The following is a 13,358-nucleotide window of genomic DNA, read 5'->3' on the forward strand; positions in this document are numbered from 1 at the left end:
CGATGCGCAGAGCTAGCGTGCGCAGCTAGGTTAAAGGAAAACCAGTGATCACTAAGCTTCTTACATTCAGATGTGAGAATTTAATCTCTCATAAGAAAATGCTGGATGTCATGTAGATTGCAGTAGAATTTATATTCTTTTAGAACTGATTTCTTAAGTGACAGATGCAGAAAAAAGAAAACCAATCATATATCCTTGACAAAAAAATAAATGTTGACTTACTAGCTGCTGAGTCACAGGGAAAAAAAATCCAACAAGTAAATGATACAAGCTGAAACACACCTTTTATTGGCTGCTTGAGCAGACTAAGGTCTTAGATCTTTTTAAAGCTAAGTGAATAAAGACTAAATGAGTTTGAATGCATTCTACTTAAAGGATTCATGTTAGCATTTTGACTTTTGGTCCTCATGCTATTAAGCTCAAGAAGATATTTCTAAAATCTCTGATGGAAAAAAAATGAAGGTATTGGGAGCAAACAGCATTCCTTGATCCTGCAACCACATTCACCCATGAAAAGAAAATTTCTGTATCTCTGTCCAAGCTTTCATAATTTGGTCCCAGTCCTTCTAAGACATGTGCATTCATTTTCCACATCCATTTCCACCCAAAATAAATGCATCTTAAGTCTATAAAGAATTTGTTGGGGGTTTTTTGTTTTGTTTTGTCTTGGTTTTTTTTAACTAAAATGAAATTGTTAAAATTTACAGGCAAAGATGAGACAGAAGGTGAATGTCACGGCTGAACTCCAGAGGGTTTCAAGTAAATTTCTTAAATGTGTTTAACTCTGTAAAGATAATTCTTCCCTGTGACTGGTTTACTAAAATTGGGAAAAGCTTCTTCTGCTATAATGTTGGTTCTTCAGAGATACAAACTCAAGAGCCCTGTAGCACAAACTTCAAGCTTTTTGCCTAAACAGAACTCAGAAGCGTCAGCTGATCAAGTAAAACCAGCAGAAATGCTATGGGGAAAAAAAACCCTCACAAAATCCATAAGCAACCACCCACATCCCTTCACCCCCGACAGTAACCCAAACCAGACACGTCAGTATATCAGAGAAGAAAAATGTCTGGTTTAAATTATGTCTTAAAACACACTGTATCTAAGGGCTCAGCATGCAGAAGGTATGTCAGAACTGCATGTGTGTATATTCCATTAAAGATCTGCTCACCTCTCCCACAACTTCAATGATGTCACCAACTTTTAATTCCAGTTCATCTTCATTTTGAGGCATATAACTGAAAGCCACCTGACATCTTCTTCTTCTGTTTCTCTCTCCTGGTGGAAATGAAGGAAACAGGGAAATTGTAAAACTAAAACAAAATTCCATGCCATACACAAGCCAGGGGAAATGATTAACGATGAAATATTATTCTTTGAGCACTATTAAAAGAATCTGAATTTTTGCAATGCTTAGTATATCTGCCTAGAATTAAATTTATGAAAAGAATTAATTACAAAAAATTAATTTACAAAAACCAACACCCCCCCAACAAATTCTTTACAAAAGATTTCTGGTGCATATTATTTCTCTCAACTATTTTTATAATTCAATGTAATTAATAAATGAAAATAAATTGTGGGGATTTTTTCCTTTCTGTAATAATATTTAAGAGCCAAAATTTAAGTAATAGATTGTGCTTCCCAGTGACAGGATGGACAAACTTTACCCAGAGGATCTTTCCAGGTGTATTTGCTATGATTTCGCTTCTAGACTAATGCTCTATACACATGATGTAGGCAAATCCAGGAATTGGAGGGGTGGGGAAGGGATCCAAAACCCCGTGGCTTTTGCTCGTATGGAAATAAGTTCTCAACTGATTATTTTGTCCTGTATCTTTTTCTCCACAACTCTTTCACAGGTGTACAATTATCTCACTAACCCTTTTTATATGTATATATTTATTTGATTTTTCTTTTATAGATATATACACACACACACACATCAGGTATATATGTACGTATGCACACGTATTTGTAAGGTACATCTTTATGCACTAATATCGGATTAAAGAAAACAGAAGGAAAACCCATTCCAAAGGACTCCCAAAGCTAGGTGTGTCATTGGGTTAGTGTGGTTAAGACAGGCTAATTTTGATAATCAACCAGCTACTGGAAATGATGTTACCAGCCATCTTTCTCTTCAGCTTGGCTGTCCAGGCTCCCATGAGAAGCTGGTATGAAGGTGCATCTTTGGACGTGTGAGTGGAGAGAGGCTTGAATTCATAGCTCTGAATAAAAGTAAGACCCTTCACTTGACCCTTCTGCCATCACAGTATTAAGACAGACAGATAAATGAAAAGGTTCAGTTCCAGAGCCATTTGCCAGATTCACTGGCTTACATATAATTATAGTTGTATGATTTGTAGCAGAGTGGATGAGAGAACTTCTCTAAATCAAGTTGCCAGAGCTTGCTGCGAGGCCTCTGTTAGCTGAAGGACAACTTACTGACATGAATCATGACCATGTTGGAATGTGGTGGAGGAGGAGAAGGTAGGAAGAGAGAAATCATTCAAAACACAGGATTCACTGATTACTCCCTCTTCTCTAAAAGATGTGCAATGTATAAACTATACTATCTTGTATTATTTATATACACGTATCCACACAAACGTATATACACACACTCTACACAAATAAATGTACTTTCTCTTATGCTATTTCTCTTAACTGTTAAACACGGTCAATACACACCAAATTGGTTGTGTAAACACTGTCCAAGAACAGCCTTAATCTGACATTAAATTACAGGAATGGATCTTATGGTCAGTCTACTATTTCCCCTGCAACATGTCTTGATAATCCTGCTCCAGGGTGAACAGTAATAAAAAGTTACAGATTTTTTTTTCCTAATCTATTAATTGAAACTAGAGAAAGAAGGAAGAAGGGGAGCCATTGAATTTGGCTCTCTGACAGTCTTTTTCACAGCCACTGCAATCCTGCATGAGTGGCAGCTTCTTGAATGTTAAAATTAATACCTTAATGCAATGTAACCAAACTCGCTCAAATTGGCTATTTTTTCCACCTACAGATGACTGTTTGTTCTTCACCGTCTAAACTAAAATGGTCCTAAATGACAACTTTATGCAGCTGCGTTCAAAATAACTTAAATATAATAAATACCTTCCATATCGAGTGCTTCTTTCATTGTGCAAAAGAGACCGGCTATTTTCCCTAAAGATAACATTCCCACTATGATTTCTAACATCAAGTAGCAACTGATGTGCTGATGTTACCTAATGTGACAGATGTCAGTTGCCACCCTATTTAATAATCAATATTGTGTGACTCTTGGAGAATATTTTTAAGATTGCTAAGAGAGTAAGAAGTAAACACAATTCTGGATGTTAATAGCAGAGCTGTATGAATCCTTCCCCCTCCCACCCCATAAAGTTTTTTTATTACTGTATAGAAAATGTAGTGAAAGTCTGCATTTATCTCCATTAGTCTCATGGTTGTCTTGCTGGTCTCCCTCTCCTCCCCGATCTTTCTCTAAAGAAATACCTAAGTGGAGAGTAGCAAGCCAACAAGAGGCATAGACTCGATGTACCAACCAGTTCCTCCCTCTGGTCTAATGCAAGACAACTGATCCAGCAGCAAATCCCTTTGGTTTTAAGGAGAAGGTGCTGCTGGACCCCACGTGCATGCTAATGTTCGGAGCACTTGAGCAGAGCACGAGTTGCATGAAGAGCTCTACAGTCAAGGTGTATCTGTTTTTTCTTACGCTAAAGCAACTTGGGTAATACAGCAGTATGAGCTTTCCAAGAAAACAGAGCTGACAGGAAAAGATGTCACAAGTAACCAAGCCATGTGTATACAAAACCTGGTAGTAAAGAAAAAATCTTGGTTTTGCAAATGCAATATTTCCACCCCAGCATCACCGATTTTTTGTCTGTTTCTTAACCAGCACAAAGACTCCAAAGTCAGCATGGTCAGGAACCAGGAAGACCTATAAGACAACTAACAAGCATTTTAGACAGAAATACTGAACTCTTGGTCTTCTCTTGCCATTTCCCCTTTTGCTAATATTGCCACTTATTGCAGAGTATTATACAGTCTATGCTTTAACTGCTAGTAATCCGCGATCTAAATGGTACTTTGCGCCTTTAAAATGTAAGTAATCTGACCGATTGATGTAAAGTTAATTTTAAACTATATAGGGCAGCAATTCTGCAATGAAGACTGCAGGTACTTTCTAATCTAATCCATTTTTTTCTTACTTGTAAATTGATGAAGAAAATATTTTCTTGGAGGTTTTTTGCATTTTTCTTCACACTTGAGCATAAACTGAGTTACTTGCAGGTGAAGTTACCGTGTGGTGAAAAGGCAGGTAATAAACCCAGTACTTTAAAATCAGAAAAGGTGTGCTGCAAAGTCCTCACTGGGTTTTGAAAGGCTTAAAAGAAGGAAAAAAAAGAGGATCAGTGAACTTTTACTGGCCCACATATAATAATTTGTAGCAAGTGAGCTGCTGCAGGTAACACGGCACTGCCTGCTGGTCGCAGTTGTAGACTTTTTCACCTCTGGTAGCTGTGGCACAACATCAGAAGTGTTTTGAAGGCAAAACGCCTATGAGCTGCAGGCTGGGAACTAACTGAGCTACACTGTATTCAGAACAAGCTATCACACAGAAATAACATCACTCACCCTTGTAAAAAACACTGGCTCCCGTTTACATAGTTATAATAAACCTGGAAGGAAAAAAAAATCACACGCCTAGTTTGTGCAGTCCATTCTTAAAACAAACCAGGCAGCTACAGAGAATTTTCTGTGCCTGTACGAGGGGGCTAACAAACCAGTGACTCAAAGCATATTGCATCTGAAGCGATGGCACCAAGACCTCAACATTGGTGCTGCCGAGCATGCCTGACTCTGCTCCGCTCCCTCTAAGGGCTGTGTCAAAGGCGCCGAACCCTTACAAAGCGTCTGCGGATCTGGCAAGGGAGGAAAGAGAATGGACCTCGCATGCACTGCTGAAGGTGTCATGCCACGATGCACCTTAAGAGCGATGCTGGTTGCCTCCTTATTTCAGCTGTTGGTTGCCAACTCCTGCTCCCCCCACCTGAGGCTACTGCTCCCTCTGCCCTGAGAGGTGAACTGCTTCTCCGATCACTCCCCAAACACCTTCGCTCAGAGCAAAACCTGGTAGCTTAGCAGGATAAACAACAGGCTTTGCTAAACCAGCTCCTTTTGGTCTTCATCCTAAGATTCACCTATCTCGTTGTAGGTGTCCCACAGTCAGATGTCTAAATCTGAGCCCATCACTCAGGAGTGGAGGGAACCCAATACCTCCAGAGGGTACTTAGTGTCCCTGTAAAATAGACAACTAAAATACATCAGATGAATGACTCTCTGGAGGTGCCTTTTTCTACTGGTATGGTTGGATCAGACCTCAACATCTAACTTTAAAAGGTCTAAAGTTAGGTCAAATGGAAAGAGGAATTAACATATATTTAGAAACTTGAAACAAACAAATCTCCGAGGGCACAAATCCAACTTGTTTCAGAGTGATGTTTGATCAGATTCTAAAAATGCTGTGGTTGCCTGTGACAGCAGGAGACCATAAAGGGGCTTCCTCCAGCTGTACACATGCAAGAGAGAGCACTGATTTCTAGATAGCTAAACACCCTTCTGGTACTAGCAATGAAAATAAAAAAAGAGGCAATGACAAGGCTTCAATGCTTACCTTTGTAAGGGGCACCAAAAGCTGAGACATCGCTACACAAGAAGTCACACGGGTACTTACATGCTGTCATCGGACCCAGGAAAGGTCACACACTGACAACGCGGTGTTAGATGAAAAGTGTGGCAGCAGCAGAGTAGATAGGAAGTAAACTACTTAAAAATGAACTGGAATTTTCAAATCCAAACTGCTTTTTTAAACCTAAGACCTCTGTCATGAAACAGCTGTTTATATAAATGTGTTCATGTATGAGCGGGTTAGATGGTGGTGTGTACAGAGCCTACTTTTCACTGATGCCAATGTCTTTGTAGCCTGACCTGTCAGTGAAAACCACATGGTTAACTTCACTAACAGAAGGTCCATCAACTCTACATAATAATCTGCTTTTTTCCCCACTACAAAAGAACAAGGACAGCAATCCGTTTCGTAACACAGTACAACTATGCTATACAGTCAAAAAACTATACTCAATAAAAACTGTCAGAGAACAGACCCATGGAGCAAATGTCTGTCCCTCTCCCTGCTGACAAAAGTTATACCTAAATGGCTGACAATCTCTTCAAAACTAGGTCCCACAGTTTTGTAATTATATCTGTTTTAAAAAGAGATGTATCACTATCATTGTGGCTCAGACAAACAATCCAACCCAATTGTTCCTGGATTTCTCTTATTATTGTTTTTTAATAAAGGAGTGTTGCTATGGAAATTGCATGGGTTAGGTTGGGGAATAAGTCAAGGTTTGCAGCGTGAGGAGCCTAAGGACATTTCTGCCACATCTAAAAAATTTCAGACACTAAAGCACACAGCAGCTCCTGCAGACCCACGGACTTCCCTCTACTGCGGGCTTGCTGGGCGGCAGGCTCAGGTGAACCACGGAAGGAAACTGAGATCCATGGGGCCACCCTTCAAGGAGACACAAAGTGACTGAACTCAGTAAAACCGTTTGGCAAAGCAGCCCCTTTCAGGCAAGGCTATTAGGAGGAAAATGACAACTTGGAGGAAAAGTTTCCCGTCTTCTATGTCAGATTTCCCTGCACGCGGCATCATCTGTCCATCAGCCTCAGTTGCACCTCCCATCCTTCCAGCTTTCAAAGGTGTATCTGTAGCTGGGGGGAACTGGTTCTGTGCACAGCGTCTCCTGATCAGACAAGCTGGGGTGTGATATGACTCAGCTAGAAACCAGTTCTAAATTTAACGTGCAGAAAGACAAAAGGCAACTATTGTACAACTAAGAGACTACATACATGCTTTTAGGTTGCATGTTATTGATTTTAGTGGTATTGATGGAGTTCTGGTACAGCTGTTTTGGACTGCCAGCCTAGATGGTTACTGTATCACCTTTTTTTTGGTTATAAATCATTGAATTGTGTATGTTAAAATGCAAATGTTAAGAAAAAGGTTGAGCTACAGGCTTACTTCTGAGAAAAACTCTTCTTAAAACTACTACCTTCAGTAGATGCTTTTGAGAAACAGAAATTACCTTATCAAGAGCAAAGAGATAGTTAGCATTAAAAATGTTAACTTTTTCCACGGCTTTTTTTAAAGTATATTGAAGATAGTGTTAAGATACTTCACATGTGGATTCTGTCACTATCTTCCACAACACAAGGACTCCACCATCTTATATCCACCCACTAGCAGAAATACAATTCTGATTTTAAAAGGCACCGGAATTGTCAAGTTCCAATTTCCTTCTTTTCCTGGAGGATTTTGGCAGTATTTTTCTGCCCTGGGATGTGACATGTCAATTCCAACTCTCTCATCACCCACATGCTGTTAGAAGGGTGAATGCTTTTGGATGGATGACAACAAAACCCCGCTGAAGTATGTTTGTTCCCTGTCTAGCAGAAAACAGAAGTAAGCTGGGTGTGAATATTTTTTTTTCCTGGCGGGGGGGAAGTGTTGGGGTTTTTTTTTTGTTTGGCTTGGGTTTTGTTTTTGGGTTGGCTGGTTGGTTTTGTTTTGTTTTTTAATTTGTGACACAAATATACCAGAGAAGAGAAAGATAAACTGCAAGGAGGGGTGAGGGGAGACGGAATATCTGAGGTGCTTCCAAGACTCTACCAAACGGGTTGTGTAAAGCTGCTGTGTTTTTCAACAAGCAGATGAACTGATGTGTGCAGCTGAATCATGGAGATTGCAGGACTCCATGAAGCACAATTAAGCCACAATGCAATATGCCATCAATGCTAGTAATATATTACTCTGAGCGTGTTCATGTTCTACTGTTACTGAGGAGTAGGTTTTCCCTTGCTAGACTCCACAGCAACACTTCCAGGTTTCAGCCATCTGGCTGCTGCTCTGAATTTTATGACCAAGATTTGTCTGTGAGGAACCTGAAAGCCTCTGTCAGAATAACAACAAACCTCATATTGTTCACTGAATTCATTCTTTTGTGAAAAACTTGCAGTAATATCCAGGCCATTTACCGTGTATGAGTCTTTTGCATAACAGCAGTAATTACTGGAAGCAACTTACAGCAACATGGTACCACCAGTGGTCATATGGTTTTAGGAGAAAACCATTAATTAACTGAGAAGTGGAGCACACTTCAGGAGGCAGGCTTGTGCATTTGACAGACAGAACTGAAATACTAGTGAAGCCGAGATCATTATTTAAGCCTAACCCAAAGCAGAAGGAAATGCTAGAAAAGTAACTGTAAACAAACTCAAAAGACACTTGCACAGTTTAACCATACACCAAAATATTTTTCTTTCTAAGTCTGAAAGTTTTAAAATGCATATCAAAGGCATAGAAACTTCTGCAAGTGCAACATCAAGAACACAGTCAAATCGTCACCAGCAAATTAGACAAAGCAAGTCCAAACTCCAACAGGAACACTTGGCCTTGCCATACAAGCTGCCTATTTTGTACTCTATCTTTTAGGGGCAAAGGGTAAAACACAGTTTGAAACTACACATTAACTCAACCACATGCAGAACTGAAAAAATGTATGTTCATCAAAGCTACTAGTTCTAGTACCTGTATCTTTTAAACTTCACAGTGTAAATGATTATTTTGGATTAGCATTACAGGTGAAACACTCCATCACAAGATGAAAATTGGAACTTGGTGACAGAGTTTCAAACAGGCTTTTTAAACTGTACTTTGAAAGCAGTTACACAGTCCTGATAAAGACTGGGCAAGCTCGCTCAGCTTCTCATCTGCTTCCAGAGATGCAAAAATATTCCTCAGCAGCAAGTGGTGCCTTTACACCAGCTTTTGCCAAATGACCCGTTCACTTGCTGTTCTCAACAATAACAGTTTGCTGCTCTTGCCTAGTGCCTTTCACAAGCAGTACATTCCAAGGAGCAGCAAATGTTTCTGTCCTCATTGTAACGCTGGGCAAGCCAAGGCATATTGCAACAGAATGGCTTGCTCTGGTCATCCGTAATTTTGGGACTTAGTTCACTGCCACATGCACTAAGTCCCACCGCCTGGCTCTGGGGTGGCCCACCACCCCTTATGAAATTAGCACTTGTTGCCATGAGAGGACCTATTACCCAACACAAGATCTTGCACTTGCCCGTATATTTTGATTTCTTTTACAAAAAGAGTTTGTCACACTGGCTAGCATACAATTCATACAAAATGACTGTATAAGGAGCTTTAAGAAATACTGCAGGCAATAGATATCTGTAGCAACAAATTAGCTTTTATAAAGAGCAAGAAGAGATACACAAATTTGAAATATTCTTTCTTGGATGGCAGATGAAGTTTCAAAACGCAAGAACAGAAACACAACAAGATTTGCAAATGGCCCATAAAAGGCCTTTTCTCTTTCTATTCTCTCTGCATACATCTCACGCTGTCATGGGATAATCCCAAAATATTATCCCGTTAGCCAGGTTTTGAGATAGTGGTCGACTGCTTTGCTCTTTGCTGCTTTTTTGTATTGATCTCTAGAGAAACCGTTTGACTAAACCAAAATGAAACATGAATTGCTGTTGCATCTTTCCCACTTCTCTTATGTTCCATCACATAATTCACACTGCTTAAATTGTCTATGCACAGTAGCACTTAACATACAGCAAATGAAAGCAAATAGCTCTAATTTGTGGAACCACCATGCACATTCAGTTGACTTTGTGTTCTCCACTCTATAAATAAAGGCATTTAGATCAAACCACATGGATCCCTACACAGTAATCTCCAAAAATACTAACTTTGTACTACAAGCTTGCTGTCTTGAAGCTGATTTCTGTCCAACTTAACTATAAAAAAAATTTCCAAAACAGCTTTAAAAAGTATGCCTTTTTCTTAAAGAATGCTAACAACTGTGCTACTTCCTTCTTAGCTACCAGAGTATCAGTGCTTTTTGACAGGTTCTCAATCTCTGTAATGACATTCCATTGCAGGTCTTACTCTGACCTCTGCTACGTCAGTTTCAAGTAAGCCTCTCTTATCAGGGCTAAAAAACCCTCATTGTCAAGATTTTATTTTCACTCCAACAGGTAACAACATACATTAAACAAATGCCTCAAGAAATGTTGGAAAGATGCAAAAAATACAGCAACCAATTTTCTGGTTGCTGCACTCGTGACAGCTATTACACAATCAACACATGCAATAAATCTACAACACTTAACAAAAACCAAAACTCTTGGGCACTTAGAACATCAGTCAGGTTTTTAACCTACAATCTTGTTTTCCTATAGAATATCTATACAATTTAAATACTCATTTTGAAGCAATTAAAGGTAACAAAGTTAAACAAAAAAATATTAACACATCCACAGAGAGAGCGGACACTTCACTTTCCTGTTCAGCAGTGTTCCTAAAATCCAGGAAGCTACGTTAAATTTGCCTTGGAACACAAGCCCAGACAAATCCTAAATTCTAGGAAGCTAATGCATGAAGCTAGGAGATGCCCTGGTAAACTGGGAAAATGTCTCACCCAGTCTGGTGTAATGGGTGTGATTCTGCAACGCTAACACCGAGACCAGTAGTCACTTGGGCAGAAACACGCAGGCATGTGTCTCCCATGGCAATTAAGCCATGACATTTTCAAAACCTTGCAGCGAACAGAGCTGTGGCAGGGCTGCTCGCTGGGCTGCTGACACACAGCAGCTCAGTGTGCAAGGTTATACAACTACCTGTCCTTCAGCTCTGCTAAAAGGAAAACACACCAGGAGGAGCCCTCAATTGCACTCCTCGTGTTAAGATTTGTTATTATTTCTCAACTACCATTGAAAAAATGCTATAATCCAAAATAACCTGCCGTTTTAAAGGGCATGTTATGCTATACTTTGTTATTTGAGGGTTGCGCAAGTGGCCAGGAATACATGTTCAGAAGAGCAATAAATAAATATGATAAATTTAAATAAATCAGTTATTCTTGCTGCTGCTGGCCCTTTGAAGCCCCAGGCACCATTAGCTCTGTGACAGCTGAGCAGAAGATAGGTTTCCCAAAAGGTATTTCAGTACTGAAAGTGAAAATTAACATTCACTGTTCCACGACATCCTCAGAAATGAATAGTGCCACAGTATCCACACAGGATAGTTCATTCCACAAGCACAGGACAAGTCTTTCTGTATCAGGCAGATCGGATGTGTTTCACTATCCCCCAAAACTGAGCAACAAATGGGAAAAAAGAAACCAACCAAAAGGCTATCTGTTTCAGCAAGTCCCCATACACCAACACCAGGCAATGTTGGAGAAAGAAGGGGAGCCAGCTCTGCAGCATCTTTAGCTTTTGGTGGTGAGAAACTCTGAATGCCACAGAAATTTTCCCTTATTTTCTTAGTTGTTTTCATCAGTTAAACAAGCCTCTGTGGTATTTATAAGCATTCATTTTTACTAAATTAAACTGATGAACTATTAAAAGTGATGGCTCATGGTAAGAAGGCTGCTAGCAATTTAGTTCTTTAATATAGTGTCACTTTCAAAAGGTGCCACACACAGATCATGTTATTTTGGTCTTCTTCCTTTTACTTCTTCACAAGATTCTAACACATTCAAAAAGCTGTAATTTATCAAGAGGGTGTTTAATCAGAAGAGCCAAAAGGTATAATGTTCAATTTCCTCATTAGTGCCTTGTACCTTTAGTTCTCATGGGAAGCAGGCTTTATACCTCAAAATCCTCTGCTACTAAGCACATCCAGAGGTTTTTATCCCTGAGTGTAAGGGATGTGCTTGACCGCGATCATTAATGCTAAACCAACCACACATATAACAGTAACAAATCAAATTGCCCGTGGTGAGCAACACATTTTCTTCAGTGCTGCAGAAAGAGGAGTGTGGCACTTGGCTTGGCAAACCAGAGAACAAGATTCCGCTTCCTGAAGTTAGTTTAAGCATTGAACTTTATAGTGTTGGTATTATGCTGCACCCCAGCAATTTCATGTCAAACCCCCTTAAGATTTTTATCTTGCTTCCAGGCATGCTCGGCTGAATTCCCCCACCCTGAGTTGCATCCTTAGTTGCACCTCCACAACTTCACTACCTTCCAGCAACTCTGACAAGAGTTCCTACACAGGTCTGTAGAGAGATCCCAGGCAGAAGCTGAGAAGCAAATTAGAGAAGTCCTATCGCATCTCAGCCTCTCAAAGTATTGGCTACTCTAGTGCAAGTCCACCTGCCAACCACTGGTTTGCCTTGCTCAAGAGCATCTATCCAAACACAAATGCATTCCTAAAGGCCTGTAAAACCCTCCAGGTAAGACTTGCATCAAACAAAATTAACGGTCATTGAATAATTCTTATGCCACCCCCCACTAGTGCATTGCCAATAAAACTGGAAGCAAGTGACGAAGGAAGTCAAAAAACTTGCTCATTAGCAGATCTGATTGCACCTTGTGCCTCTCAGGCAATCTCAGACATCTGTACTTCACTAGACAGTCCAGACAGACAGAAGCCAGACATACTACCGTTTCTTTTAAAGCATGAGTTTTATTCCAAAAAACTTACTAGGCACTAAAGGCAGAACTTTTAAATTATACTATGTCCATTGACTTATGTTGTGGGTGCTGGCATTGTTGTGGTTTAACCCCAGCCAGCAACTAAGCCCCAGGCAGCTGCTCACTCACTCCCCCCCGACCCAGTGGGATGGGGGAGAGAATCAGAAAAAAGTAAAACTTGTGGGCTGAGATAAGAACGATGTAATAACTAAAGTAAAATAAAATGTAATACTAACAACAACAAAAATAATATAAAAACAAACAAACAACCCAAGAAAAGACAAGTGATGCACAACGCAATTGCTCACCACGCGCTGACCGATGCCCGAGCAGCAATCTGCCCCTCCCAGCCAACTCCCCCAGTTTATATACTGGGCATAACGTTCTCTGGTATGGAGAATACTGTTGATAACACACTGATGTTTTAGTTGTTGCTAAGTAGCGCTTATCCTAAGTTAAGGATTTTTCAGTTTCCCAGGCTCTGCCAGCAAGCAGGTGTACAAGGAGCTGGGAGGCAGCTTCTTGACATAGAGTAGAAAGGGACACGGGAAGGCGCATGGGCACACAAGCAATTGGGACAAGACGTGCTCAGAGGAACCCTCAGTACTAAGGGTTCAACACTTTTGAAAGCCCTTGTATTATGTGCTGTACTTGACTACTTCAGGTACAAATGCCCATTAAAATCTTGCTTTAAAAGCAGCTTTTTCTGGTTAATCTTTGATGCTGCCTGGAGAAGGGGAACAGAAGGAGTATGCAGCTTCCACAGGCAGCCCTTGCAT

At 40.2% G+C, this 13,358-nt stretch overlaps 1 protein-coding gene across 3 annotated transcripts in view; it reads right to left on the reverse strand.

Moving 5' to 3' along the window:
- SH3KBP1 (SH3 domain containing kinase binding protein 1) overlaps positions 1-13,358 on the reverse strand; it is a 222,247-nt gene that overhangs the window by 110,972 nt on the left and 97,917 nt on the right. For all 3 annotated transcript variants that reach the window (XM_075033410.1, XM_075033409.1, XM_075033408.1), the window contains exon 4: positions 1,169-1,275. In XM_075033410.1, coding sequence (XP_074889511.1) covers positions 1,169-1,275 — 107 coding nt within the window. The remainder of the gene's footprint in view (positions 1-1,168; positions 1,276-13,358) is intronic.

Source organism: Buteo buteo, chromosome 8 (genome assembly GCF_964188355.1).
Source record: "Buteo buteo chromosome 8, bButBut1.hap1.1, whole genome shotgun sequence".
Lineage (NCBI taxonomy): Eukaryota > Metazoa > Chordata > Aves > Accipitriformes > Accipitridae > Buteo > Buteo buteo.